The sequence below is a fragment of the Dipodomys ordii genome, unplaced genomic scaffold (genome assembly GCF_000151885.1).
Source record: "Dipodomys ordii isolate 6190 unplaced genomic scaffold, Dord_2.0 Scaffold10, whole genome shotgun sequence".
In the NCBI taxonomy this organism is placed as follows: domain Eukaryota; kingdom Metazoa; phylum Chordata; class Mammalia; order Rodentia; family Heteromyidae; genus Dipodomys; species Dipodomys ordii.
In genome coordinates, this window is record NW_012267226.1 from 7,587,723 (window position 1) to 7,611,294 (window position 23,572).

The 23,572-nt window shown below is 45.9% G+C and overlaps 1 protein-coding gene across 2 annotated transcripts in view; it reads left to right on the plus strand.

The window, feature by feature from the left end:
* The first annotated feature begins 2,768 nt into the window (after nucleotides 1–2,768).
* The window catches only part of Kcnj1 (potassium channel, inwardly rectifying subfamily J, member 1), a 31,808-nt gene continuing 11,004 nt past the window's right edge, over nucleotides 2,769–23,572 (plus strand). Inside the window, exons 1-2 of one of the 2 annotated variants that reach the window (XM_013009818.1) lie at nucleotides 2,769–2,958; nucleotides 11,990–12,097. In XM_013009818.1, the coding sequence (XP_012865272.1) occupies nucleotides 12,038–12,097 (60 nt within the window). In that variant the 5' untranslated portion in view covers nucleotides 2,769–2,958; nucleotides 11,990–12,037. The remainder of the gene's footprint in view (nucleotides 2,959–11,989; nucleotides 12,098–23,572) is intronic. The other variant, XM_013009819.1, reaches the window with a different exon arrangement.

Sequence of the window (23,572 nt, forward strand, 5' to 3'; positions counted from 1 at the left end):
CAGAAAAAATGCATCAGCTCTGCGCTTCCTGTTGCTTAGCAAAGGGCCTCTTTCTCATTCCCGGGAGGTATGGAAAAGCCTAGGTTTGAAGGTAGAGAGCAAGAGGTGGGGGACAAAGGAAAGGTCACTGCCTGGTTGGCACAACAATAAGACTTTCTGGTGTCATTGTGTAAGAGGTCCCTACCTTGCCATTGGATAAAGCTGTTAAGAAAACATTTATTTTCCTCATTTGGGGTTTATTCTGCACTGTCTCTGAGAAGTACTGTTTACCTTTGAGAAGTACGTGTTGGTATGTGTGTTTGTCCTACCACAGCCCAGGGCGGGATAGCTGGAGGGTGAAAAGGTAGACCCAGCATCATATTGGTGGGGAAGCAAAGCACCAGCTCCTGGGACGACTACTCTAGACATGGGATGGATAAACCCCACATTCAATCTCCACATCTCTCCTACCAAATTTAGTGACCATTCCCATCTTGTCTGAACATCCCAATATGATTCTGCAAGAGACGGGGCATATAATCAAAGAAAAGTGTACAGATTTTACTAGAAGAGATGTCCAGGTGAGAAGAAATTGGCAGGAAGCCAGAAGTAGCCATCAGGCTATGATTCAAGGCGACCCTGAATGTAGGAGAAAAGGAGGACAGGATAGAGGAAGTATCGCAGGCTGCAGTGTGGAGGCTGAAGAAAGAGTCCGTGTGAACATGCTGGGTCCTTGGGTGTCCATTCATTTCAGCGCATCAGTAAGAACCTTAGATTTGGAGGTTTGCAGGCTATGTCCTTATGGCCTTCATACCCATACTTCTGGAGAAGTGGTAGGCTTGGAGTTGGGTAAGGTGAGTGTGGGGTTGAGAATATCCAGTGGATGAGGTTGGAAGATAAGGAGAGGTAGGTAGAGAGCCACACAGTGGGAGATTGAGAAAGGAGGTTTGTTTTTGTGGAAAAAACAAACCTAGGGACAGGAAAGCAACCGCTGGGGACTGGAGTGTCCATAAGGAGATACTGGACGGAGGGAAAGGTTACAGTTAGCATTAGCTTTGATTCTCTCCTCTTGTTGACCTTCCCACTCTTCTCCATGGTACTGTTATTTCTTGGTAAAGGTCTTTTATGATCAAACATCACATGGGAAATGCTGCCATGCAACAGGTTTTATTTAACACCTGTCTGCTTGTGCTTCTGTAACAAAATACACAAGACAAGGTGATTTGTAAGCAGTTAAAATGTATTTCTCCTAGTTCCACATCTCAAGGAGGGAAGGGTAGCTTGTACTCTATTTCAAACATTTGCCTTTCAATGCTGTATCTGCCCATGGTGGAAGGCAGAAAGGCAAAAGGAAATGTGCTTCCACTACAGAAGAGAGAGAATCCATTTCATCCAACACTTTTTGTAAGGGTGCCATCCCAAGGGCTTGGACCTCGTGACTCAGTCACAGCCTAAAACTCTTGCATTGCTGATGAAGCCTCAATTTACAAAACCTCAGTTACTGGCTCAACTCTTTTTCCTTCTCTCTACCATCTATCTGACTGGACTTACGCATATATCAGAAACGGGAATTTCCTTCTCCCATGTAATTTTGCACTGATGTCTACTTTATTCTGTGAATATTGGATGTATCAGGTCTCCTGTGGAAGGCAGTGGTGTCAATCACTAGTACATGGTCTCTGAGCTATGGTTCTACTTGGACATTTTTTTTTCTGAACTCTAATAACTTCTAATAACCTCCTCTTCCGCTTCTTTCTCCTCCACCCCCTCCACCTCCTCTTCCTCCTTCCGCTTCCTTCTCTTTTTTCTTTTTTTGCTGCTGGTATGGGGTTTGAACTCAGGAACTAGACACTGTCCCTTAGCTTTTATTTTGCTCAAGGCTGGTGCCCTACCACTTGAGCCAAAGCTCTATTTCTGACTTCCCATTGGTCAATTAGAGATAAGAGTCTCAAGGTCTGGCTTTGAATCTCAACGCTCAGATCTCAGCTTCCTGAGGAGCTCAGATTATGAGTATAAGCCGCTGGTGCACCTGGCAATAACGTCACTTCCAAATAAAGGCTGGTATCTCATACCATCAGACAGTGAAGACCGTCTATGGCTACAGTTGCTGTCATATGCACAAGGCAGCTCATTGTGGAGACTATTCCGATACTTCCCATAAGGGGAGCCATGTGAGGGTTCACAGAAGGCAGCCTGACCTGGAGGAATCTGGGAAGGAAACAACTCAAAAATATAACATGAGAACTCCCTCTCTGGAGGGACCACAGGAGATGACTGCAGGGGCAGAATACATTGGGTTTCTATCTGGTTTACCCAATTGCAAGAACATTACCCATAACATCTTCCCACTACATTATCTTTCTTGGAGCAGGTGCTCAGCCCCATCTGTTGACTGCAAAGTCTGTGTTATAAAGTTCTACATTGTCCTATAGGCACAGTGACAAGGGACGGGCCAAAGGAAGGTCAGGTCAGCCTGACTTTTAGGATAGCTGAGTAAGTTATTAGGTAGGAGAGCAGGGGACACATTAGATGGGCTTCTTAAAGACCCCCGACTCCCCACCTTAGAGAAACCAGCTCCTTGGAGGCGCATTCATTTGACTTAGACATGGTCCTATGAACACTGGCCTTCGGATTCCCAAAATCAGGTGGTTCCTTAAACCAATCTTTCTTAATTAGTCTTGGCAGCTCAACACCTTTGGTGTATCTTGCCCATTTGCCACGCCTACTCTTGGATCTGGTTATAAAGTAAACTATGTTCTTTGAGACCTGTTGCATACAGATGAGTCGGGGCAGCCGGTCTGAACTGACCCACAGACTCATAAAACCAACAGGGTCTCCCTCCCCCTAATACCTTCACCATGGACACCTAAACTATTGGATCCAAAGTACAAGGATTTGCTCTCATCAAGGATTTGGCTGCATTCTTGGGGACCAAGCAAATGAGGTTTTGTCTCTCCATTTACACAGGCAATCCAGGAGGTAAGAAGAGAAATGTCTCGTTGTCTCTTTGTAGAAAAAAAAAGTTGAGTCGAGTTAATTCTCATAGAAACTTAACCCTCTTTTCTCCCACCACAAATCTAGGCAGACTTGTCCATCCACTCCCCGAGGACAAAAGTGTGGTTTTAAATCACTCCTGGGATGCTCATGATCCAGTGGTTAGATTACTAGGAAGGATTACACCTGCTGGACCATTTCACAGCCCTGAAGCTGGAAGGCATTTCAGATCTGTTGCAGTCTTCTTGGTTCAGAGATGTACGTAGAGCAACTCTGTGTGAAGGATCCTCTCCATTCCTCCAAGATCCCTCTAGGGCCTTCCCCATAAAGACACTAGCGAGGTATAACATAGCAAAAGCCTACCTGGAAAAGGCAAGTTAGTATGACTTTCTGTTGTTGTTCATCTCCACTTTAGTGCCTCTGCACATTTTCTGACATGCTACTTTATGGAATCTTGTGCCATTTGGATCTTCCTAAAGATATTGCTGACTTCTCTAAAGACTGCTGAGACAAAGGCTCTGACCATGAATCCAGCTGTTTATGCCCTGGCAGGCAGGGGAAGCTCCTTGTCCAAAATATTGGTATCTTATAGAGTCTGTGCTTAGTTGCTCCAAAGAAGGCTGGCTTTTGGCAGTTGGGAATACATAGGGAAAATGGGGTCTCCCCCACACTTGAATTGGGTATCAAGACCAGAATGAACCTTAGTAACATTGTGTAGAAGCTGTAAAAGACACGGCTCATCAGATCCCTTATTATTAAAAGTCTTAGTGCTCTTTAGCCATGAGCACAGCTTGTACCATCTTCCTCGTCATTGTTTAGTGTAAATTTATCCCTGCTGGGTCAATGTCAGCTTTGAAAAGGCAAAACAGGTAGGGTTATCTGGGAAAGTATGAGCTATGCCAAGTTTTTTTTTTCTTCTTCTTCTTTGCTATTCAAATGGTGAAGATGGATTTCCTTCTGCATAGGAAGTGACCAAGTCCATTTAGGTACAAGACTGAACTTGCAAAAGACAGTCTATGGGTTGCCTATGAAAGAGTCTTGAATCTTTGATGCTGTTGCTGGTTTGTTATTTTTTGGTTTGTTCTGACGTTAAAAAATTAATATAAAACGTTTATAATGACAAGTGAAGCATAACTTGCTCCCTAAAGCAGATTCAAAATCCTCCATGCATATCCCTTCTCTCTCTTTTGAAAGGTATTTTTCTGGGTTGGGTTACAGATCTACCCTGGACCTTTTCATAGCTCAGTGGTTTTCCAAGGATTTAGTTGTGACTCACATGTTTTGCTTTTTTTCCTTCTTTATGCCCTGTGGCTTCAAAGAGTGAAAGCTTCCTAATTCTTTCTCACGAAACTCTCTCTGAAATTACTTCTGCCTCCTCGGTTTGGTCCTGTGTTTGACTCACACTGAACTCTTCTTTGCTCTACAATGAAAGATGTACTGGTGATGATTATCTTGCTTCTGTTCACATATAATACTTTTCTACGAGTTTATAATAAGTAAACTTACAATGTGTCATGTGAAGCTCCTGGATATCAAAGCATGGCCTAGTGAAAGCTTGTAAATTAGAAATTGTGCTTTGCTGGAGAGACTTGCAGTCCAGAGTGGATGTCCATGGAAGAAATACCATGATGCTTTGGGATTGCTGCCTGACAGTTTAGTTATGGTAGAAGTACTGAATGCATAGGACCGTGTGTTGTGCTTTGCTTATGGAAGGATACATGAAGCATGATCTTAAAAGCTCTGGATAGGCAGGATGGTGGCTGATGGGTGCAAGAGAAAGAACATTCCAGAACAAGTAAAGGCATGAGAAAAAGCATAGCATATAGATGGAGGCATATATAACCAGGGAGGTGGGTGCAGGTGAGGTGGGTTCAGGGGACACGAGTCAACAGATATCACAGGGAGCAAGTGATGAAACTGAGGAACTTGGAAGTATCTGGAAGGCAGTGAGGAGACAGGATAACAGCCACATTGTAGAAAAGTTGCCTCATCTGTGGATCATAAGGTGGGGGTCAGAGCAGTGCTACAGACACCAGGTAAGAGATGACTAAAATGCCTAGAACTCAAGAGCTAGTGTCTGGTTGGCTCTGAGGGGGGCAGCTGAGGATGAAGGAGAGCCTGAGATGTGGCAATGTCCCCAAAGTCCACCCAGTGAGCACACTTCAAATGGCAGAGAGGGTTTTCTTTACACTTAGCACTGCTACCTCCATTTCAGGGGCTCAGACTTGGAGGGAGGAGCTAGTGGACCCCGGAAGTGTATGTATGGTGATGTGGAGCAGGAAACACATTTCCTACACTTTCTCTTCTTTTTGTGTATCATTGATAGGCACATAAATCTGGGGAGAAGATTGGGCTGGGAAGGTGGCTCAGTGGTAGAGCGCTTGCCTTGCATGCTTGAGGCCCTGGGTTTGATTCCTCAGCACCACATAAGCAAAAAGCCAGAAGTGACACTGTGGCTCAAGTGGTAGAGCACTAGCCTTGAGCTGAGGAGCTGAGGGACAGCGCCCAGACCCAGAGTTCAGGCCCATGACTAGACCCCCCCCAAAAAAAAATCTAGGGAGAAGATACTTGAGCCCAATGAGAAATCATAGTTTGTGTGTCTTCCCTCTGCCACCCCACCCCCACCCCCAGCACCCCGTCAGGTGTCCAGGCCTTAAATGAGGAATTGCTTTGAATCTACCGCCATCTCATTTGTGAGTCTCTGCTAACCAGTGCATAGCCCCTCGTAGTATACAAATCAGACTTACTGTGTCAGAGTAAGGTTGAGACCATGTCGGGAGTAAGAGGTTCTTCTTTATTTTTTTTTGAGATGACTTGAACTCCATATATGATGTTTTTGCTCATTGGCTGTCTCTCTACCACCTGAGCCACACCTCCAGCCCCAGTAAGAGGCTTTTATTACACCTTCACTTATTGCCCAAATGTACCCCAGGCTGAGCCGAGGCAGCCCCTGGGCTAAGTCTTTCCCAGAGATCATTCCTCATCTCAGTCTCTTTCAGCAGGGAAGTAAAGGGAACTTGAGCCAGTGTCGCCACAGTTTCCCTTGCCTGGTTGTGTAGAGCCTGGTGGTGTTTATGAGGCCCGTGGGGATGAGGCTGCTGCAGCTAAAAGCTTACGTCTCAAGCCCTTCCTGACCTCAGGAGCCAAAGACAGCACCATCTTAGTACATCCCTTCAGGTTGCCCTGTTTGAGAAGTACTAGACCAAGTGACACAGGTAGTGGTACATGACAGAGCTGGCATTCAGCACTGAGTCTGCCTGACCCTGGTAAACAGCCTTGAAACTATGCAGTGAGGTCCCACAGGTCTGTGTGTCTGCAAAAAAAAAAAAATCAGTGCTTTTGGGTTCAACCCTGGCTTATTATTGTGAAACAACCCTGTGTCTTGATCTCTAGAGCTGAATTGACCCTTAAAGTCCTACAGTGTCTACAGGGATCTACAGTGATATCAGTTTAGCTTTTGTAAAACCCAGGAAGAAGAATGTGCCAGAAGATGTATTGTGTCACTCGCTCAAGTCACCACTGAATAAATTATTAGCTTAAATCTTATTAGATTAAATCAGGATTTGCCCAATAGCTAGCTAAGGATACTGGGAGAGGTTGACTAGTTTTTAACTCTTCCTTTGGACACTTACTGCCCTCTCATCTCTTGACATCAGCTGGGCATTTTCAGAGGGGGAAAGTGATGGCCAGGTTGATAAAGGCTGAGAAAGAAATCATCTACCTTCATTTCAAGGCCCTAATCTGGATTTTAAATAAGAGCATTCCCAACTGGACAGACTGGCTAAAGTCAACATGGTTAAAGGACAGGAACTTAGATTATTCCAGTCTTCTCTGTGTCTTAGAATACAGGGTTCATAAACAATATTAACTCTTTTCTGAAATAGTAAAGAGCAGCTAGTTGGATTATGTGCTTCAGAAGTTAAAAAAAAAGAGCCAGATATGTGGAAATTGGAAAACAATGAAGATGAAATTTTGAAAGAAAAATGATAGGGGAGACAAATGGGAGACACTTAGAGAAGTCAGCAATACGCTAAAGGTAACCTTAAGGTCACAGTTGCTTTAAGGGCAGGAAGGCATCCCTGTCCTAGCTAGGAGTGTCCCAAGCCTCCTTGATGAGATTATTATGAAGGATGCTTAGAGGCAGTGTTGGATATCCTTGCCATTACCTTGTTAGAATCTTCCAGAAAACAGGAAGAAGAGCAATGTAATGCCTGGTGGCTTTTTTTTTTTTGGTGCCAGTCCTGGGGCTTGAACTCAGGACCTATGCACTGTCCCTGAGTTTTTTTTTTTTTTCCTCAAGGATAGTACGCTTAACACTTGTGTCACAGCTCTACTTTTGGCTTCTTTGGTGTTTAATTGGAGCTAAGGTTCTCATGTACCTTCTTGACTGGGCTTGCTTAGGACTGTGATCCTCAGCTCTCAGCTGAGTAGCTAGGATTACAGGTATAAGCCATGAATAAGGCAGATAACAAGGAACTTCAAAATGATTGAGAACGCAAAGATGTTCTGCACCACATATAGTCTGCTCAAAAAAACTCTTGTAAGGACTCTAGCTGCCAAATATAAAACCAGTACAACATCATCCTGTTAAAAATGTTCTGAAATAATAACTTTAATCTTTGAGTCTAGTTCATCCATTGTACAAAAGAAAAAACAAAACAAAACTAAAGCCCAAAGGAGGTCAATAGCTTGACCTCCATAAGAAAACTGGTAGTCTGACTTCTTCCAGCAACACTGTAGATCAATGATTCCCTTACTTAAAAGTAAATAAATAAATAAAATGACCTCCTTGCTATTTTCTGAAGTTAGTTTCCCAGAATGCAACACAATCAATCCCAGCATGCATCTGTCCCACACTGGGTTCTACAGGAAGGATTCTTTTATTTTTATTTTTTTGTTGGCTGTGGGGCTTGAACTCTGGGCGCTGTCCCTCAGCTCTTCAGCTCAAGGCGAGCGCTCTACCACTTGAGCTACAGCGCCACTTCTGGTTTTCTAGTGGTTTATTGGAGATAGGAGTCTCACGGTCTTTCCTCCCCGGGCTGGTTTTGAACCGCGATTCTCAGATCTCAGCCTCCTGAGTAGCTAGGATTATAGGAGTGAGCCACTGGCGCCCGGCAGGAAGGATTCTTGTAAATTTTACATCCTAGTTAGATGCATGGGACCCACTTATACTTCTGAGATCCTGCTTTGAATACTCTGAAATACAAGCAAGAACTTTCCATTTCATTAGAATTTTCCAACCTCCCTCATTTACCCCCCCCCCCCCGCCACCTGCCACTGGCCTCCTTCAATTGTACAAACACCCATGATTTTTTGGCTTGGAATCAGGAATTGTATTTACCAGGCTATATCGGGGTGCCTGCTACCTTATCCCCAAGGAGACCATTTAAATATGCAACAAACACAGTTGAAAGTAGCAGATTAATATGGTTTTTGCCGAATTAGAACAACCAACGTGCTCTCAGGTGACTCCCCCTAAGGGAAAGCTCATGGTTCATTGCCCTTGATGAAATTCTTGGGAGCTTTCTGGCTCTCTCTAGATCTGCTATTTGTCCTTGAAGAGCCCTATAGAACTTGGCAACCGCAAATAAACCATTGTTAGCATCTCATGGGAAAAGTCTCCATGAAATGTGGCCCTGTGGAGATGGAGTCCAATGATGAGATGTTCAGAGAGATTAGAGTGATCCCAGTTTCGTGTTTGGAGACATAGCCAACCCAATTCAGGCACCAGAAAATCCGGATGCTTTCAGAGGATTGGACCACTGATGAATTATGCATGGAGCACAGAGACCGTGAATCGGGCTCAGAGATAAGGCACAGGCCCAGTCATAGGATCATGGTAGAGGACTCCTTCAAAGACTGTACTTCAATGAATTGTGTATAAAGTATAAAGAAGACTCTCTGCTCTGCAGAAGTTTCGGTCACATTGGGAGAACAGGTGTGATGGTAGGTACAACCTGCCACATTGCACACCAGAAAACCAATAAAGCACATTGGACAGTCACTGACTAGGCTGTCCAAGTTCCAGGGTCTCCCCAGGGAGGTGAGACCATTAAAGACAGAGGTCTCTCCCCTTCTCAATCTGGAATGCTCACCAGGAATGGATCTAAGCACCCCTTAAGAGCTTGAGGATCTTCACACTGCTTGTGCTTGTCTAAATCCATCCTGCCAGAGAATCAAGGTTTGTGCATTCAGTCCAAGCAGTGCTCATCACTGCTGATAGAGGGACGGGTGGCTGGCAAGAGGCACTGTGGAGAGGTGGAGAAAGACACATGCCAAAGCTGGGTTTTATTCACCTTCTTATTAACTTGTGTGTTCCTTCCTCTGGGCCCTTTATAGCTTATGGTAAGTGTTTGCAAAGGTGAACTGCTACAGAAAAGGTTCATCTCGCATACAGGGGCTTCTTCACTTTTGATGGGGCAATGACCTGCTACAACCTTCATAAGACAAAACAAAATACTGTAAGTAGAAAATGCAGCCAATTCTCCTATCCTACAGAACAGTACTGGCGTGGCAGAGCACCACATGATGGTGTATAGATCAGTTCCTTTGTGATCACTGGCTGTCGGTGAGCTCAGGCCCTGCCCCTGTCCAGGGTCCCCACAGGTGATCCTAACGCTAGCTTTCAAAAAGATCAAAACTCAACTAGGCGCTGGTTGGCTCATGCCTGTAATCCTAGCTAACTCGGAAGACTGAGATTTGAGGATTGCTGTTTAAAGCCAGCTAGGGAAGCAAAAGTCTGTGAGACTCTTCTCTCCAGGTAACCATTAAAAAAAAAGCCAGAAGTGGAGGTGTGGCTCAAGTGGTATGGTACCAGCTTTGAGCAAAGCATGCCCTGAGTTCAAGCCTCAGTACTGGTGTGCACGCACGCATGCGCGCGCGCGCGCACACATACACACCACAAAGATCAAAATTCCTCATCAAATGGCATGAAATCCTTTTTGGTTCTGCCTGGGACCAGGACAAAGAGGAAGCAAGGCACCCTCAGAGAGATGCTAGTTCTGTCTATGCTGTTGGCATTTCCTGTCCAGAGTTAAGATAACAATCCTTCCATGACACAGGGTAGATTTTTGCTTTTCTTAGTGTCCTAAGTGGAAAATGCTATACCAGGGAAGGGGCTATGCTGAGACCTGATCACACAGCTCACAGCTAGAAAGCTAGCTCTGCTGGTCCCTATTGAACTTTCTTCTGTCTAGGTCATGCCTGGGTTCTGAAGCCATTCTGGGTTTCACTTCGCATCTCTGGACAAAGTTTTCTTCTTTCTGTCCTCCTTGTATTTTGTCTGTCCCTTGGGGTCACCTTGCTTCTGGACTCTCATGTTTCCAGTCCCTTGGTCCAGCTGGTGGTGGAAGACTGATTTTCAACTGGTCTATTTGGTAACTTTTCTTCAGAGAGACCTTGCTGGAATCTCTGCTTCAGTAATGGCAAAGGGAGTTCCTGAGTTTCCTAGCTTATTTTATCCTTCAAGTGACTGCTACATTTAAAAAACTGTGAGCCGGCTGCCAGTAGCTCACACCTATCATCCTAGCTACTCAGGAGGCTGAGATCTGTTCAAAGTAAGCCGGGGCAGGAAAGTCCATGAGATTCTTATCTCCAATTAACCACCAGAAAACCCGAAGTGGTGCTGTGGCTCAAAGTGGTAGAGCACTAGCCTTGAGCAAAAAAGCCCAAGGATGGAGCCCAAGCCCAGAGTTCAAGCCCAGGACCAACAAAAAAAGTGTTTGTTTTTATATTAATTTATGAATCTATTTCACACTATGAAACCTAGACAGTGTCAGTCACTTAAGCCAAACGGGGTGTTATTGCTTCTATTTTAAATTGCAGCATAGGTAAGAGTTTTCATTGGAAGCCAGGCAGAGACACTGGTGTCTCATGCCTGTAATCCTAGCTACTCAGGAGGCTGAGATCTGAGGATCATGGTTCAAAGCCAGCTGGGGCAGGAAAGTCCCAGGCCTCGAGTTCAAGCCCCAGGATTGGGGGGAAAAATGTCTTTATTAGAAACTTTGTTCTTTCACTCATAAATCCTAGGTTCTTTCTGTCTAAGTGAGCTTTTCTTGCTAGGAATCCAAGTCACTCACTTTCCCAAAGTGCCCAAATATGGCTTTATTCCTCCCAAATCTGTACAATGGTCCTGAGAGGACCATTGCTGCCATTTGACAGAGGAGGAAACGGAGACTTGATCGTGCCCACTCTAGGCTAGAGGAGGCCTCCTTCCAGAGCTTACCAATCAATGTGTGTGCGTGACATGCTACAGGTGTCTGAGCGGCACCCTGGCAGGAAGCAGGCACAGTGAGGGGTGGAGTGCAAAGGCCTTTCTCAACTCATCATCAGCACCTGGCACCCATCCACTGATCAGTCCTCACTAAGGTCCCTTGCAGTCCAAGTCACTTTCTTCCTAAGTCTTTATCACAATTGATCATCACTGTATTTATCAACTTCCTTTTAATGATGTGTCCAAATTCCTCACTGCCTCCCTGAATATCAGCCTTAAGAGTGCTGTGTCCCCATCCCTTAGCAATTCCTAACACACAACAGTCTTCCAATGAATATTTATAGACAGGAGGAAAAGAAGGAAGGAACCAGCGAAGACAGGGAAAGCAAATAAAGAAAGAAGGAAAGGAAGTGAGAAAGTTGCCAGCCTTTCTCCTAGGCCTCCCTGCTTTACCCATCTCCATGGCCGATGTTAGAATTTGCTCATCTGGCTGGGTGCTTATGGCTCATGCCTGTAATCCTAGCTACCTGGGAAGCTGAGATCAGAAGATCAGGTTTAAAGCCAGCCCCAATAGATCAATCTGAGACCCTCTTATTGCCAATGAACCAGAAAAAAAAAAAGCCAGAAGTGGAGCTATGGCTCAAGGGCTAGAACATTAGCCTTGAGCAAAAATGCTCAAGAACAGTGCCCAGGCCCTGAGTTCCAGTCACTGTGAGGACTACATGAAATACTTCCTGCAATGCCCTGGGATACCACATGGCAGAGGACAGGCATTTAATAAGGGTTTGCTCCTTTGTTCTGCAGTAATTGCATGCCACGCAAGGATCAACTTTTCAACCCTAACCCTCCAGGATGAACCCATTCCTCGGGTATGCCTTCAGTCACATGGGAGTGGTGACCACCCTGGACTATGTGAGTCTTACAGAGCACATACATTGCCAGTCTTTGAGTGCATATCACAGAAAGTCACCTGGGAAGGGATACATTTTTAATGAAGTTCATCCAATAATTAAAACCTAAGGTTGAGACATGACACCAGTTGAATACTACAGTACACTGAATTTTAACCGTTTGGTGCTATGAATTTGGCTCAGTTCTTTAGCTTTTTTGATCTTTGCTTTGTTCCTTCCTACAATGGGAATAACTAATAGTTATTACTATGAGTATATGTCATCTAGGCTATGAAGTAGTGGTTGGTATTGAGTTTGCCCATAAACAATGCCTAGGACACCATAAGTTCCACAATTATTAGTTCTGGATAATTCTATACGTTAGAGCAAAATCTCCCCTTAGAATCAACTAGATTCAAGAGAAGGTTGTGGATCACGCATTGTTTTCCTTTCACTTTAATATACTTTGTCTCCTTTCATCTTCAAACTGTTCTGAAAGGCACATACCTCTTGCCCATTTCCTCATTCATCCATCAACATACTCATTATAACTGAATCTAGGGAGAGCAGGCCATTCTAACAGAGATGAAGTGTCAATAAAATATGGCTAAATGTGCTCCGTCATTTAATCAACACTGTCTTATACCTTCCACTGCAGGGCTTACTGGTGTATTGCATTCCTTTTTCACTGGGGTGGATGGGATCTCTCTGGATGTTTCTGCTTGGTTCATAATGTTTCCTTCTTTCCTTCCTTTCCTCTCTCCTTCCTTCCTTCTTTAAAAAAAGTGTCAATTCAACAAATCACTTGGTAAATACAATGTGTCTTGATCAATGTCTCCCTTTTATCATTCTCCCCCATCTCCTCGAGTGACCTGGGTCGTTTACACACACACACACACACACACACACACACACACATACAAACACACACACGTGTATATCTATATCTATATATATATTGACTATAATGACTGTATTTGCTCATTTCTCTTTATTGCCAACTTCTCTCATTTGCCCATGTTCTCTGTCTGCCTCCTTATCCCAAAGCTTCTTATATTCCATTTGCTCTATTCCATCCACAAGTACCTCTGTCTTTGAACTCTTAAAAAAAACTTTTATACCCTTGTCAAGACAATAAATGTTAGTATGTTGCTTTTTAAATAATATAAACAAATGCCAAAAAACAGATTCATTTCTTATGTATGATTTCAGCCACACTATTGAACTCAAAACAAAGGAGATGTATGTCCCATTAAATGCTTAAAAAGATGAAGGAAAATGTCTACGGGTGCATCTAATTCTTATGGACTAGCCCCGTCTCCTTGTCTGTTGTGTGTCATTGCCAACACTTACTGAATCTGCCACAGATGGTTTTCACACCAGCCCTGGATATTTGCTTGGTTGCTAATTGAGTAAGCAGGTAAAATATAACTTCAGCTGTAAGTTGGAGCAGAGCTTTTCTCTCTCTAGTAGCCTTCTCTTTTCATCTTTTTCTGACTTGGGAGACCACTGAAGAAGCAGGCATGCTATTAGTGATACATGGTGTCAGAAGCTGGATGCTGGTGGCTCATGCCTGTAATCTCAGTCAGTCAAGACTTGGAGATCTGAAAATCATGCATTTAAGGCAACCCAATCAGAAAAATCTGTGTGGGGAAGGGGGGGAGGGGGGAGGGGGAAGCCAGAAGTGGAGGTGTGGCTCAAGGGATAGAGAGGCAGCCTTGAGTGGGAAAAGCCAATCTAGGCCTTGAGGTCCTGAGCCCCCCAACACCCCCCCCCACAAAATAAACAATATAGAGTGGCTAGACAATGCATACACAAGCTCCTCGCCAACTGACCTTCACTGGCAGGAATTTAAGAACTATCTGTAGAGTTCCTGTGGTGCCAGGATGTAAATTAACTGAACTTAGATCAGCATTGGATAAACACACCAGCCCATAGCTGATAGTGAGAAGAGATGGAAAGAAGCTAAGACTGGAGCTACCATTCTGCTGCTCGCTTGTAGGCACTATTTCAGGTTAGAAACTCAGTTCACAGAGATGGTAACAGTGGCAGCGTACACTATGGTAACATATCCAGTTAATATGTGGAAGGTGACACCCTCTTCCAGGCCATCCCTGCCTTCCAGGCACCTAATCATCATTGTATTTATTAGGTTCCTTTTATTTATACATCCAGATTCCTCACTGCCTCCCACTCCCTTCTTTGCTTTGCCAATCCCACGCACTGGCCGTCCAGTAGCAATGTCTGCAGTCATCAGACTGTCCATTCAGGTGGCATGGAGCTACTGTTGCCATCACTGCTCAATCTAGTTGTCAAGACTTCTTCATAATTTGTGGATATCCTCTTTCTGACTTATCTTCTCAGAGGAGTTTATGTGAGGTGGGACATGTCAAGGGTCAAATGATAGTGGGAAAAAAGTTTATTGCAAACAATACAGTTATTGAGAGTGTGGAGAATGAGGAAAGTGAATTGGGGGGGGAGGGAAATCCAGCATGGGCGAGAAGATATGTAATCTGTCTGGGAAGAGCAGCTAGAAAGACATGCCAAAAAATACGGAGAAAGAAGAAAAGACGCTAGGTGCTGGTGGCTCATGTCCGTAATCCTAGCTACTCAGTGAGGCTGAGATCTGAGACCACAGTTCAAAGCCAGCCCGGACAGGAAAGACCATAAATGAGACTCTCACCTATAATTAAACACCAGAAAAGTCAGAAGTGGAACTGTAGTTCAAACAGAATGCTAGCCTTGAGCCAAAGAAGCTCAGAGACAGTGCCCAGGTCCTGAGTTCAAGCCCCAGGACACACGAAAGAAAGGGAAAGAAGGAAGGAAGGAAAGAAGGAATGAATGAAGGAAGGAAGGAAATGGAAGGGAAGGTGAAGGAAGGACAGAAAGAAGGAATGTGATAGGGAGGAAAAAGGAGAGAAAAGGAGAAAGAACCTGCAATAAGCTCCAGGGTCTTCACTGCTCCTAGGTTTCTTAGTGATTTCTTTCTTTCTTTTCTTTTGTCTTCCCGCTCTAATCGATTAGATTATGTTGGGGAAATTAGCTCTGCAACTCCCCGTAGGAGTTTGGCTGGTCACACACCAGGCAATAGCAGAGCTGGAATTTAAATCAGACTCAGAAGTTTCAAAGCCAGAGATGGTAGGGAGCGGGCCTGTGGTCTGTATGTGCATGTCCTTATTTCTTTCCAAAGCATTCAGGGCTTGTGATCTGACAGGGTTTTACTTGAGTTTCTTCTCTTAAACTCATCACAGAGTTAGGATACTTAATAAGATAGAGGTTTGGACCTGTGGTGTGCCATCGAACTGGCCATTATGATCTGTGTAGAATCAGTTGGAAGATCTGTATTTTTAAGGTGGACCACTGAAAATAAAAAGGGTTATCTGATGTATATTCTGTGTGTGTGTGTGTGTGTGTGTGCGCGCACGTGTGTATGTGCACCAGTACTGGGTTTTGAACTCAAGACTTTGAGCTGTCACTTGGCTTTTACTCCATCAAGGCTGGAATTCTACCAACTGAACCATATCTCTACTTTTGGTGCTTTGCTGGTTAATTAGGGATAAGAGGCTCATGGATTTCCCTGCCCAGTCTGGCTTCAAATTCAATTCTCGGATTTCAGCCTGCTGGGTAAGATTACAGGTGTGAGCCACTGGCTCACCTTGCAGGAAGCCTGCAAGGAACATTCTCCCACTGGCCATCTCCTGGAATGGTGGTGACTGGTTTTCTGTCCTTCTCTTGAGACTCTGTTTATCTACATACCAGTTTTTCTCCCAACCATGCTTGGGGATCCATATCCTTCTCTTCCCCTGTGTGTGTTTGTGTGTGTGTGTGTGTGTTGGAGGTGGGGGGGCGGGGTGGATAGAGGGAGGAAATGGGAGGGGAACATGTGGGGTGTGGAGGGTTTTCATGTGGTCTTTGCCGGTCCTGGCTCACCCTTGATGTCCTGCTGAGCCTCCAGGGGGGCAGTTCAGCTGGCTCCAGAAATGCAGGACTTCAGAGCAAGAAACCAATGTCCTAAGGAAAAAATAGGGCCAGGAAAAGAATGAATCTGAGCTCCAGGGAGGGCACACATTATGGGTGAGGCAGAGCGTGGCATAATGCTTGCAGGGGAGGCCTGGAGATGGAGAAATGAAGGGGTCAGGGTTTGGAGGAGTCTCTCTTGTACTGTCTGGGGCTACTCAGGAGGGGAAGAAGGGGGACCAGCCTGCTCTTCTGGTGGGAATGGAAGGCCTGGCTGCCAGTCAAGGTAGTCATGAGGGTGTCCCCCTGGAGCACGGGCTCAGATTGTGTCCACGAAAGCACTCTCAGCCCTGTAGCACCTAGGATCAAGAGATGGTGGGAGGGGCCCAGGCTCAGGAGATGGGGGAGGGGCCCAGGCTCAGGAGATGGTGGGAGGGGCCCAGGTGCAGGAGATGGGGGGAGGGGCCCAGGCGCAGGAGATGGTAGGAGGGGCCCAGGCTCAGGAGATGGTGGGAGGGGCCCAGGTGCAGGAGATGGGGGGAGGGGCCCAGGTGCAGGAGATGGGGGGAGGGGCCCAGGCTCAGGAGATGGTGGGAGGGACCCAGGCGCAGGAGATGGGGGGAGGGACCCAGGCTCAGGAGATGGGGGGAGGGGCCCAGGCTCAGGAGATGGGGGAGGGGCCCAGGCTCAGGAGATGGGGGAGGGGCCCAGGCGCAGGAGATGGGGGGAGGGGCCCAGGCTCAGGAGATGGGGGGAGGGGCCCAGGCTCAGGAGATGGGGGGAGGGGCCCAGGCGCAGGAGATGGGGGCCCAGGCTCAGGAGATGGGGGGAGGGGCCCAGGCTCAGGAGATGGGGGGAGGGGCCCAGGCGCAGGAGATGGGGGGAGGGGCCCAGGCGCAGGAGATGGGGGGAGGGGCCCAGGCTCAGGAGATGGGGGGAGGGGCCCAGGCGCAGGAGATGGGGGGAGGGGCCCAGGCGCAGGAGATGGGGGGAGGGGCCCAGGCTCAGGAGATGGTGGGAGGGGCCCAGGCTCAGGAGATGGGGGGAGGGGCCCAGGTGCAGGAGATGGTGGGAGGGGCCCAGGCTCAGGAGATGGGGGAAGATCCCAGGCTCAGGAGATGGTGGGAGGGGCCCAGGCTCAGGAGATGGTGGGAGGGACCCAGGTGCAGGAGATGGTGGGAGGGGCCCAGGTGCAGGAGATGGGGGGAGGGGCCCAGGCTCAGGAGATGGGGGGAGGGGCCCAGGCTCAGGAGATGGGGGGAGGGGCCCAGGTGCAGGAGATGGGGGGAGGGGCCCAGGCTCAGGAGATGGTAGGAGGGGCCCAGGCTCAGGAGATGGGGGAGGGGCCCAGGCGCAGGAGATGGGGGAGGGGCCCAGGCGCAGGAGATGGTGGGAGGGGCCAGGTTTAGGGGGTGGGACAGTGGGCCGTGCCCAGGGCTCCTAACCTCCACCTGGCTAGCTCTGGAGGACTGCCCAGACCCTCAGAGAGGAGGTGCTGCAGCTGCTGGCTCAAATCTGTGTTAGGAGTGAGCTCCAGCCGAGGAATAAAACTTGCTGTGCACCACGGCTCTTAGGAGAGAAAAGTGATTGAAGCCGCGATGCCTACAGGATCATGTAGCCACTTGGTAGGAAAGGGGGGTGCCAAGTTCACAGGGGATCCTGCGACGCTAGATGAGGGTGGCAGGGCATATTTATTGAGTCCCTATCATTAGACAGGGATGTAATCTTGTCTACATCGGCTTTACTCAGACATAGTTCCATAATACTCCCAATTAAAGAAGTATATTTCACTTGGAGATAAAATTCCCATAATACTTACCATTAGAAGTGTATTTCAGTTTGTGTGTGCCTGTGTGCGTGTGTGCGGCCACAAAAAGCACATAACCATCTCCACAAGCAATCTTAGAAGATTTTCACCATCCCTAAAAGAACTTGGCACTCATTAACTGTCATTCCTGGTTCACCTCTCCCCCCAGCCCTTGGACAACTATCTAATGGAGCGCTCATCTTTTCCTAAAGAGTTGACTGCTCTAAACATCTCAGGTAAAAAGAAACATAGACCCTCTGGCCTCTTTCACTTAGCATCATGCTTTCAAGTTTCATAGATGTTGAATCATTTTTTTTTTTGGGTCTGGTCATGGGGCCTGAACTCTGGGCCTGGACGCTGTCCCTCAGCTCTTCAGCTCAAGGCTAGCGCTCTACCACTTGAGCCACAGCGCCACTTCCAGCTTTTTTCTTTTTGCTTATGTGGTGCTGAGGAATCGAACCCAGGGCCTCATGCATGCAAGGCAAGCGGTCTACCACTGAGCCATCTTCCCAGCCCCAGATGTTGAATCTTGTATTGAACTTTATTCTTCTCTAGGGCTAAATAATATTCCATCGGGTAGGTGTACCACATCTTATTTCTTGGATTTATCCGTGCATGGGCCGATGGTTTGCTTCTTCTTTCCAAACTATGATGAACAATGATGCTACTATTAACATCTATATCTTTTGTGTGGACATGTACATATTTAATTTAATCCCCCAAACAACAAAGCCTCTCTAATCACTGGTTTATTATGAAAAAAAATGGAAGCTCAGAGAGGTACAAGAACATTTTTCATTCTGCAGAGTTCCTCTCAACTTTGATGAATTAAGACAGAAGGGCAAAGAAGGAGAAACAGAATGGCATTTCATTCCACCTTTTCCAGGTCAGTGTGCACAGGACTGGGTGAGAAAGAGGAAAGGCATGGCTGAACATGCGTCAGTGGCCTGCCTGCTGTAGGCTCCACTGGTCCTTTGGAGGTGAGGGCTGCACATGCTGGGCCTGGCATAGCCAGGGGGTGGCCCTCTTCCACTCGCCCTCCTGGTTCTAGAGACAGGCAGAAGATCAGGCCAAAAGTTGCTCCAGTACCTTAGGCTCAGGAGATGGAAGTCTGTGTGACAGTGTTCCTATTCTGAGCTGGCTTCCTGGACATGCTCTGCCCGGTGAAAAGTAGGGATGCACGCCAGCTGCCTGCAAGGAAAGTGTGGAAGAGAGGAAGCCAAGTGTGTGCCAGAGGACAGCTCTGTGTCACGGAACAAAGGTCAGCAGGGCCATTGGCTCTGCTTCCTTCTCGGCCTCAGGCCTTTCCCAGAAAGCCCCTGGATGTGGGAGGGTGGGTGGCGTGCCGCCACATTAATGCCACCCTCATGGCTTGGCAGACTTCAAGCCAAAACTGGTAATCATTGACCTTTGCCGGCTCCAAAGGAATGGCAACAGGATGTAAGGGAAGGCTGGCTCTCAGGGAGTCTGCTGCGCTGTGAAGCCATGAAAGAAGCCCAGAATTAAAGGCAATATGAATGATGCATGATGGGATTTTTCCATTCTCTATGTGGCTGGCACTTGGAGGGGAAGTTAGAGCTGGAGGTAGTATTTATTACTAAAGTGTTAGCAGCTCAAGTGCTTCCTAGATCCCAGTGGGACTAAAGCCCTGTCTGTCCATCTGTAAGATACATACTAGCCGGGTGCTGGTGACTATCCTAGCTACTCAGGAGGCTGAGATCTGAAGGCTCACAGTTCAAAGCCAGCCTGGACAGAAAAAAAATCTGAGAGATTGTACTTTTCAATTAGCCAAGCCAAAAGCCAAAAGTAGAGATGTGGCTCAAATGGTAGAGTGAGAGCCTGAGCAGAAAACGTTAAGTGACAGGATGAGGCCCTGAGTTCAAGTGCTAGCATAAATAAATAAAACCAACTGTAAATACATATGAGTGTGTCCATTTTACAGAGGAGAAAATGGCACACAGGAACACCTGGTGTTAGCACTCTGAAGTGACCAGTTTCTAGAGTCCCTTTCCCCAATAATCCCACTTGTTACAACTTGCCCAGAAGGTCACTGGTTAGGCGTGGCAGCTAACATGTGGGACTAGAAGGCCTCAGAAATCTCCATCCAAAACCAGGAATAGGCGGGTATTCCATAACTTCCGTTTTGCCTGTCTGCCAGGCTGAGCTCAGCCGACCTTATAGTCTGTGGATACAGCGGCCCGGGTACTGGTTTCTAGGTATCTAACTGAAAGCATTAGCATACTGTTCCTCAGTTTGATAAATTGTCAAGGTTGGGGAAATCTATACGTGTCCTTTAAAGCAAAGAGAGCTTTCTTTCTTGTTTCAGACAGACATGGAGTATGTTCAGGCTTCTTGTCCACATGGAATTCATTGGTTTCTGGTCTGGAAAGGGCTGAGTTGAGGTAATACCAAACCAAACCACAGAAAAACTAGAAGGGTTGGACTAATAACAGGATCTCTACACACGTAATAAATACAACTTTTTTATAAACATTTCGATTCTTTCATTAAATTACAGTGCCATTTGAGGTGGATGGCTCAATATGTGAAATTTAAGAATAGGGTGATTATAAATGCATCTGTCCACTTTCCGTCAAAACAACCTCTATCGCCACACACCATTGCAAGATAAACAAGTGAGAGGATGATTATTTAATTTGCAAAAATTATGCTTTATACAATAATCCACTATAGGATTTCTTTCAGTATCTAATATCCTAGTGTGTGTGTGTGTGTGTGTGTGTGTGTGTGTGTGTGTGTGAATAGGGCATCCTCCATACAATTTCTGGTCACATACTTTTGAGATCATCTATTGGGTTTCACGTAAGATTATACATCCAGGCATGTACAGTGATATTTTCAGTGTAATCGTGTTCTTTTCAGTAGTAATGAGAATAGAAAGACCACCCAGCTAGAAAAGCCTTTGGATCATGATAGGAATTTAATGTTCAATCCTAGATTCACTGGAAATGAGAATTTACCAGTTAGTATAGTGACCAGAAAGGTCTGGGTAGAGACCAAGATAGCATTCTGAGAACTTGTACTAAAGTCAAGTCTACCAGAAGCGTAACTGATTGTTGTACTCCTTACTTTGCGTGTGTGTGGGAGGGTAGGGTAGTAGTGGTGGTGGTGGTCTATTCATCTGCTCCAACCTGATTGAAATGATTTTACCCTGGGTTCTGGAGAGACCTATCCTGTCTCTCCAGACAGTTACCATGTGTGTTATGATTTACAAATATGTTCCATGCTGGAGCTCCCCTTCCATACCATCCTGTATCCTGATAAGACAGTATGGCAGAAACCAAACCCAACAATTGGGATCTCAAATCCAGAAGCTCTTATTAGTCCTAAGGTTTATTCACACATGCAGCTTTAAGAATCATTGCTTCTCTTCAGAGACAAGTGGCTTGATTTGCATATAGACTTCTACATAAACAAGCCATTGGGTACAGAAGGCCATCAGAGACCCAGATAGATGCTCTCTACATGGCCCCCTTTGAAGGCCAATCACAGAGCATCATTTGTACTTGCCTGTATCTATTTACCTTCTTGACAGACATTTATTGAACCTCTGTCTTTGCCTGGCACCGGGGACATCTCACAAGAGATGGTTGAAGTAAATACATAAGCTACACTAACAGTTCATATTACAAATAAAAAATAGAATACCATCAAATATTGTAAATGAAGATGCTCTGACTTATATGAGGACAGAATTAATCCAAAGACCCCTCAGCCTTTAGCTGATATTTAACCTTCTTTCTCAGAAATAACATTTAAGCACAGGCCATGTCAGGTGAGGGAGAGTGATAGAGATTTGAGTAATTAGTATTCCGAGCGGAGGAAGCAGCAGGTGAGGCAGGCTGCCAGAGGTTAAGGGACTCACTCAGCTCCTACAGCTGGAATGAGGCAGGACCGGAACCCCAATATGAGTCTTTTGTCTCTGGACTACCAACTGCTTCCTGGAAGTGACCTGGACACTGATGCTATGGCCAAGGTTTTGTCCTCTACTAGAAGAGTGAGTGGCCAGGACTCTTCTCACCATGAAAGCTTCTCTTCATCCACTGAGTTGGGCTAGGGGTCCTGGAATTCACACAGTAGCCTTTGCCAGCTCATCAAATGCTGGCTGTACATGATGCAGAGCCTGAATTCTCCAGAGGTCTATAGGCATCTCATAGAGAAGATGCCCTTATACTGTTTCCTGAGTCAAGACAATGTGTACATGGCAGAGGAGAAATGCTTGATCCACATCCCCAGTTAACTCAATTTTAATGCCTAGCATCATGAGGCTGGTGACACCTGGGCCTGTGGCCTTTTCCAGTGTATATTCTCAGGTCCAATCCAGTATGTCCCAGGTCTTCTCCATCCAGCATCTCTCCATGTTTCTTGCTCCTCACCTCCTCTTTGATGCTCTTCCTGGTTCTTGGGAACCTGTTTGCTCTCCATTAATCAGGTATTTCTTGCCTTGCCTTTCAATGCCCATAGTATGTCCAGATGCTTACTAGCTCTTATCCTATTACACACAGCATAGAGATGTGTGAAAAGCCACCATTCCCAGCACATAGTGAGCTGGTGCTGAATAAATGTTTGCCTTCCCTTCAACACTATTTATCCGCTCTGTAGAGTGTGTCATAGGGCTTAAAAGTAAAGACTCGTCAGTCAGGCAAGTCAGCTTCGTCTAATCTTTTGCTTTTCTGCTTCATGAACTTGTCCAAGTTGCCCAACCTTTCTTAGTTCTCAGGCTTTTGGAATCATTATGAGGTCTAAATAAGAGACTTTAATACATGTAAAAAAAAAAAAAAATTACAAAACGCTCTAGGCGAACCCTATGCTGCACGGCTTAGACTGAGCACCAGGGGGTGCTGTTGATGCAGGATGCAGCATAGCTTTCCTGGAGCTGCAAGAGGGAACTTCTATTCCGCACATATTGGTTTTTTCTTCATCTATTTTGGACTGTGCACCACAACTTTTACTTCAATTTACTGTTACTTCCTGATCAGTCCACTCACACACAGTAAAGCAAGACTTCCCCTTAGTAAAGTGTTATACTCTAAAGTGGGGAATTCCTTTAAAAAAAAAAGATATCTGGAGGAGTCATGAAACTCCAAGTGTGTAACTGTGAGTTGTGAGTTTCTCTTGTCTCTTGTCTCTAGGACTCTCTCATTGTTCTATCACCAATCTCATTGTCCCCAAGGATGCTCTACTCTCTCCTTAAAACTCTGTGCAATGCACACCTGTATCCCCAGATATTCAAGAGGTAAAGATCAGGATGGTTATGGTTTGAAGCCAGTTCAGGAAAAACATGAGTGAGATCCTCTCATCTCAACCAAGAATCCAGATTAATGATTTACACCTATTGTTCCTGCTATGTGTGAGATATAGGCAAGATGATTGTAGATCTTCACTGGCCCACACATAAACATAAGAAAAAATGACAGCAGCAAAAAGGGCCAGGGGCATGGTTCAAGTGGTAGATTGCCTGCCTATCTGATGTAAGACCCTGAGTTCAATCCCCAGTATTGAACTCTGAACAAGGCAGAGACAAAATTATCCGCTTTGGATCCTTCTTTACATGGTTATAACATGCTAGCATTTCCAAGACCTTAGGAAACAACCATGAGAAACAATAGGAAGTGATACTGGAAATGTAGACTGAGAGAGTTGCCAACCTCCAAAGTATTGATTTGTTTGTGTGTGTGTGTATGTGTGTGTGCACACATGTGTGCATGAGTG